General features: G+C 40.5%; 1 protein-coding gene across 1 annotated transcript; it reads right to left on the bottom strand.

The window, feature by feature from the left end:
• Positions 1-177: 177 nt before the first annotated feature.
• PCNP (PEST proteolytic signal containing nuclear protein) lies at positions 178-4,265 on the bottom strand. The gene is made up of 3 exons (XM_072415052.1): positions 4,110-4,265; positions 2,019-2,239; positions 178-420 (listed from the first exon to the last, which is right to left on the bottom strand). The coding sequence occupies exons 1-3, from the start codon at positions 4,135-4,137 to the stop codon at positions 193-195; spliced, it is 477 nt and encodes a 158-aa protein (XP_072271153.1). The 5' UTR covers positions 4,138-4,265; the 3' UTR covers positions 178-192.
• Positions 4,266-6,736: the final 2,471 nt, after the last annotated feature.

The raw sequence follows: 6,736 nt of genomic DNA, 5'->3' as shown, positions 1-6,736 counted from the left end.
CTTGTCAGCGTTATGTAAGTGTTTTAAGCACTAACAACAATCTTTTTTTTTTCATTTTTTCATTAAAAAAAGCCACTTGAAAAAGAATGATACATACTGGGGGGGGGGGGGGGGGGGGGTGCATTACAAAGTTTGAAAAAAGTATGGGGGGGGATGTAAAAGGAGAAAGAAAGGTGGCAGAGAAACTTTTTGCTAAGAGAATGTTGCATGCTGAGTTAATGTTGCAAAATGAAAGTTGGTACAAAAGAAATCAAACGTTTTTCTACCCACCCAACCCACGCTGTTTTTCTGTATGTTCATTAAACTATAATAGGTTATGATAAGTGTGAAAATGGATCTACTCACATCATCTTCATCATTAAACACTGCAGCTACGGTGCTCTTTTTGGGAACAGCAGCAGGAGTTACATCCTTGAGTTTCTAAATGAAGGAAATTAAATGAAAGAAAGATCATTTCTATATCCGATTTTCAATTTAAAACAAAATGGTTCTGCTTTATTGCATTAAATACTATTTAAAGTTAGAATAATAACATTGTATAGGTGCTACACTTAATTTGTGTCCCAAATTTCTGGGTAAATGAATTTTTGCACAGCAAGTTTTCACTGTGGTTTCATTCTTTGACCCTTACATCACTTTAGGGAGAGTGAAAGGACAAAGCCACAGCCTTAATTCTGATCAATCAGTTTAGTTTCTTGGAATGACTATATTAACCTCCCTGGCGGTCAAATTCTGTCCGTATTTTTATGACAAAAGCAGTACATAAATTGCACAGAAATTTATTTTACATTGTAGGCCTATAATTCCTAGGCATACCTCACCGAAATATGTCCAATATTTAATAAACTTTAAATAAAAAAAAACACAAAAATCTGTTAAAACAAGGGTGCAAAAAAAAAAAAAAAAAAAATTGTGAAAGCTGTAATATAACTTTACAGTAGCATGTATAATATATGTATAATATATATATATATATATATATATACACACATATACACACACACACACATGTATATAATGATTACTTTGTATTCAATACAGTTATTGTGTATTGAATCCAATACAAAATAATTTGAATTTCCAGCTGCATTCCCTCGCATGCACCAACGTCACTGGGAACTTCCGGGGAACGTCAGTGCACTTGCCGGGGGTAGATCAGAGGAAGAAGACGTGGCCTGAGGATGGGACCCGAAGGGCAGGACCCCGGAGGACGTTGATGGAACCAGGTAAGTGTTTTTTTTTAATGTTTTGTGTGTGGCCACACTCAAGCTTACCGCTCAGGGGGTTAAGTATGCTGACCCTAGGACACATACATGGGAATTTTTTTTTTTTTTTTGAAGCACAAAGTAAGGCTATGTATACATGTCAGATGATTCTTGTCCAATAATCACCTCAGGGCTGACATCAGACAAGAATCTGAGCTGTCTACAGTGCTCGTCTTTCCGTCATCTGTCCTGGCGGATCCATGGATGATGAATGATCGTAATGAAAGTGAAGGGGAGAGAGCTACAGAAAGGTGCCTCTCCAAAATCCCCCCCCCCCCCTCTCCATAGAGCAGAATGGCTCATGAAAGATGATTTCCAATCACAACATGACAACTTTTGCACATGTGTACCCAGCCTAAGGGTAGGATGAAGTTAGACAATGCTCTCTGGAGTGTGTTTGCATATATAAATATCTTCATATAAAAGTGCTTAAAGGTAGCACAGATGTACTTCACACTTACAATAGTTAAAGCGGAACTTTCACTAAAAAGAAAAAAAAATACATCACTTACCTATTGGAAAAAGCCCTTGATCCCTTGGCAAACCAAGTCCAGCGTAGTTTAAACAGCAGGCGTCTTCAGCAGGCGTGATCTATGTATCCCATGAGGCCGAGGCTTTCCCTTTTAGTCCCCTTAGCCACCCTTTTATATAAGGCATGTGGTGACCGATCGGCTTTAACTATGGTATACAAATCTGCAATAATCTTTGACATTACAACCCATGCGATGGGGTAATATTTCATGTCTTACTTACAGTACCACCAAGCTTGATTGATATGGATGATGACTTTTTTCCAATCTGACTTCCGACAGCAAATCCAATCTTGGAAACTTTGGCTGGACAGGGCTGTGTGCTGGACTCCTCAGAAGATGTATCTGCCGACCTTTTTTCTGCATTACGACTTGAGCTTTCCCCTCCATTGCTGGAAGAAACAGTCTTAGTTTGCACTTCATTTTCTGCCTCTTCTTCTGGTCCTGGTGAAGTTGAAACAACTTACCAAGATGAGCATTTGGTTACAGGGCTGAATGATGGGAACAGCAACCACAAAAGATACCAAAATGTACCTTAGTATTAGTGTAGGCAAGAAACCCACACCAACATATTTACAGGGTAAAACTTTATGAATACAGTACATCAAAATTAAATTCTAACTGCATATATAAAAGTATATTCATATAAAACCAGGCATTGAATGAGACTTGGGGCATACTAACAAGTTTAATGTTGGGAACACACATATTTGTATCTGATCTGCTTTGTCTGTAATTCAAATACATCTCTAAAGAAATGCAAAGCCGGTCCAATGCAGCCCGTGGCACCATTGGTATGATGGAAATCTGCTGACCTACACTTTATGTCTAATTCTGACTTGAAGTAAATCAAAGGTAACATTTTTTTTTTTACAATCAGTGTTCAACCCAGGTGGGAAAAAAACTATAGGTGGGTGGTGGACCCTGTATTGTAACCCAAGTCTTCAGTAACCACCCAAAACCAGCCGGATGCTTACTGAAGAGTGGCGGGTGGTGCACCCAGCTAAAAGGAGCTAGGGAGAACACTGACAATTGAAATGAATGGTGAAGGAAATGAACCCATATCAGGTTTTTTACAGATACTCCTCATTTAACAATGATATTTGGTCCGAACAACCTGGTCATTAGGCGAGGAGTATAGAAAAGAGCCTATCTGCAGAGCTGCAAGTAAGCAGTGTGATTGAAAAGTTCACAGACAGCCTGCAGACCCGGATCGAGGAAGATCAGATGTACACAGGAAGGAAGATGAAGCTGAGAAGAATAATGAGGAGACGCTGCCTGTCTGTATACTTTAAAGTTCTTGTACTCGTCGGACAGCCGGACAAAAATGTGAGTGGTCACTAACCAGGTATGTGGAATACCTGTAGTGTTGTCCCTGCCTTCATTACTTTCTTTAATCATCAAATGTTACTGGAATAAAAATGTGGGAAGCACATTTATCTCAAAGAAAAGAGATCCTCTTACATAAGACCCATAAAGACCCTCAATACTTATCCCTGGAAATATTTTATCTGTGACAATAGGACAGACAAACACTGTTCTGTTGTATAGAGAGGGGAAGAGGAGTAAAAGGTGTTGGCTGCATTAGAAAACAGCAGCAGACATTCATATTGGACATGAGAATTGGCTATACTGACTATAAAGGGCTGGTGGGCAATCAAACACAAGACAAATAGTTGTGCTCATCTCAGTCAAAGATCTGACATGTAGGGTCCCCGGATGTTGTTCATTAATCAGCCATGGCAGATTAACCAGAAATGACTGCCGTTCATTACTATAGGGAGAGCACAGCCGGGTGCTGCCCCCCCTTTGCACAGAACAGAATGGAGCTGTGTGTGCAGGGCTCGTTCCTTCATCTGTCATGAATGATCATGAAGTCATCTCCACCGCCATCCCTCTGACATGTATGGGGCAGCACAGAGTTTGTATAGAGCACCGCACACAGTGTCCGCGCTCCTCTTATATTGCCATGGCACCAATATGTTATCAGGGATCACATGAGGCACTGCCTGAACCATAACAGGACAGGGCTGGGTCTGGCCCAGGTGATTGTATTAGTAGAACATTCATACCTTAGCAATACAATGTAAGATGCCAGGTATACTCATCCACCTACCAGTACACTATGCTGTTATTAGGTGCACATTGATTATAAAGCAGTGTGATGTGCCCAGGACACATGATATATCTGGCAATGGTCAGCCACACATTACACTACGCCCACACACACAATGACATATAGAGCTCCGTCTGTGTGCACGGCCATTAAAGTCCAGCAGACACTGCACATGGAATCACATTCTCTCCATATCACCTCCTTGTCTCCCCTTCTGATCCGCCATCTTCTAGGCACCAGTGACGTCACTGCATCAACACCACCAGTCCCGGGTCCTCCCAAATATCATAGAGAACCAACCCACTGGTACAGATTTTCTGCCGCGTATACAAGACTGGGCAGTCTCTATTGTTAAACCGAGAATTTCCGGTTTGACAAAACTTTATTTTATGTGTGCAGCGTTGGTGTCATACATTGCAAGCGTTGTCAGAGCGTGTTAGTGTGGCACGTAGATATCTTGCTGCTTCTTACGTGTATTTTCCCATAGGAATCGCTAGCCACACGTCACTGGGCCTTGGAGACAGTAAGCAGTGATCACTGTGGTGCAGTCTCCATAGGTGAACTTTTATGGAAGTTAGTCAGCTGTTATATATTTGCATCTTTGGGGCTCATTTGTAACCAATACATCAGATTTAGGTATTGGTGGTCGTAAAGCCAAATCCTGACATTGATTATTATTGTCATAACGCTGAACTCAAAGTACATGAGAGCATTCCAAACCTTAATTCTAAATGAGGAGAGGATTCATTGCTGAGCTTTGTTATGGAAGTGTGACAACTAGATACCTTGAGTTTTATAAGCCCACCCACCATATCAATATTCTTACCTAGAATGGATGACTTAAACGTTATTCACTAATTGGCAAATGTTTTAAATTATAGACCATTGTCAGCAAAATCCAGGTTTGCTGGGTCACCCAGATACTCCCAAATGAGTCTATGTGGAAAGCTTTAATAAATCTGGCATAAGGAGTTTTGTGATTGGCCAAGAAAAAAATAGCAAATCAGTGAATAGGAACCACTGTTCATGATTTGCCTTTTTCTGCATACTTTATACAGTGGGAAGGACATCAGGACAAAAAAATTGTTATGGTGACAGGAGCTGTAGGCAACTCTAAAGTGCTTATAACAACACACCGCAGACAATAGTTTTTTTTTTTAAATTTTGAATTTACCTTGATTTTGTTACTTGGTCCTGGTTGTTTATTTGTCAATAAGGTTTTCTTTTGCTTTGGCTTAATTTAGGCAGTAATTTAATCTGTGCTTGTATTTGTCTTCTATTGCTGACAGACTTATTTTGTCCCCATAATGGCAAAAACAGCAGAAGTAAACTAAATATGGGGGGGTTAACTGGGAACATTTGCCATGATGTGCAAGTACACACAGCTTATTAACATATTATGGAAAGCTCACCTTGTTAAAGTAATGGTCGTTCCCTTCTCATCATTGATCTTTTCTTTTCCCGGTTTGGCCATTCTAAGCTATCTTGATTGACAAGTGTTAGTGTGACTTTTCAGCACATGTGTATCATATTCTCAGTGTTACCCTGGGAGCACTGTGCAGAAGTCATAAATGACTCACAATGTTTGCTCTTCTTCCTCTTTAAGTCCTGCTGAACTGTGTGTACTAAGTATTTTTAAATGTAAAAATACTTCGCTGTCCTCGCATGCCCAATGTTCACACACCGGGTATGCAGATGCCGGCCAGGCATCGCTAGGGGAAGAAGTTGCCGAGCATTGCTGGAGGTCGCCGCTGGAACGTGGGAACCAGGAAGGACTGGCAATTCCATCCCGAGTGTGGCTTGAGGTTACCGCTTTGGATATGAAAAATTTACCCGGAACCACACTCGGGATGACCGCCAGGGAGGTTAAAACTAATTCCGGTACTTATATTACTTGTCTTTTTCCAACAAAGACATAACTGGATACAAAAGGCTCTATTTGTCTTCTGTTTTTAAGTCATCATTAAAACACATGTGAATGTGTAAAAGAAGTTCCAAATCCAATTCTATTTAAGGGACAAGCCACATAATGTAAACAAAAAACATATATGCAAAGTTCTCAAATTTGTGCTTCACACCATCCCCCTACCAGCCACTGCAGGTCACAGTGGGAACATATTTGCAAAAGATGCAGCGCTGTCAATCCAGAAATAAGTGGGCAGCACTAGGGATAGGTAATTCCTGATTGACAAGCAGCAGTAACAATACTTAGCCACAGGCTTTGCATCTTTTTCTCATCCTACTGTGCTGCAAGTAGGCACAGCCTACATCAGAGTCACAAAGCTCCCATGAATTTAGGAGCTGCCCTCAAGGTGGACTTCATTGATAGGCTCAACATATATTTGTAGCATATTGAAAGGAGCTAAGAGAAAGTGGTATATGCAGATGTACTTTATTTCTGCAGCACACAGCTCTACTATACTTTATGGACCGGACCCATAGCCATTACTGCACTGCAATAACAAGCATTTCAATAAGGCTGTCTATACATTTGTAGGGGCTTATTATGTAACAAAATGGTGCTGGGAGCATTTCTCATTAGGCATTACATGTCCACGACATTACAGTGCAGTAGCTTGAATCTTTGAATAGAGTGGAAAGCTATGGAGATTTTTTGCTTACCTCCTAACACACCATCAGGATACAAAGTAAAATGCCGACACATGTTAAAATCCTTCCACATTCTATCCAAAATATTTTGTCCAGAAAGTTACTTTAGGCTAAACTAAACTCTAGCAATATATCATATTGACAGAGTCTGTTTTGCCTATAAGCTCTTGGCTTTTGTATGCGTATTCCTGATAATGTGTTAAATCATCAGCGGC

This window comes from Pyxicephalus adspersus, chromosome 1 (genome assembly GCF_032062135.1).
Source record: "Pyxicephalus adspersus chromosome 1, UCB_Pads_2.0, whole genome shotgun sequence".
NCBI lineage: Eukaryota > Metazoa > Chordata > Amphibia > Anura > Pyxicephalidae > Pyxicephalus > Pyxicephalus adspersus.
Note: the sequence above shows the minus strand (reverse complement) of the source record. Positions and strands in the feature narration are given on the sequence as shown.

Coding starts and splice junctions, on each gene's coding strand:
- PCNP (XM_072415052.1), bottom strand. CDS start 4,137: ATGGCGGATCAGAAGGGGAGACAAGGAG. Junction 2,240..4,109: donor TCAGAAGGGGAGACAAGGAG/GTGATATGGAGA, acceptor CAACTTCACCAG/GACCAGAAGAAGAGGCAGAA. Junction 421..2,018: donor CAATCAAGCTTGGTGGTACT/GTAAGTAAGACA, acceptor TCCTTCATTTAG/AAACTCAAGGATGTAACTCC.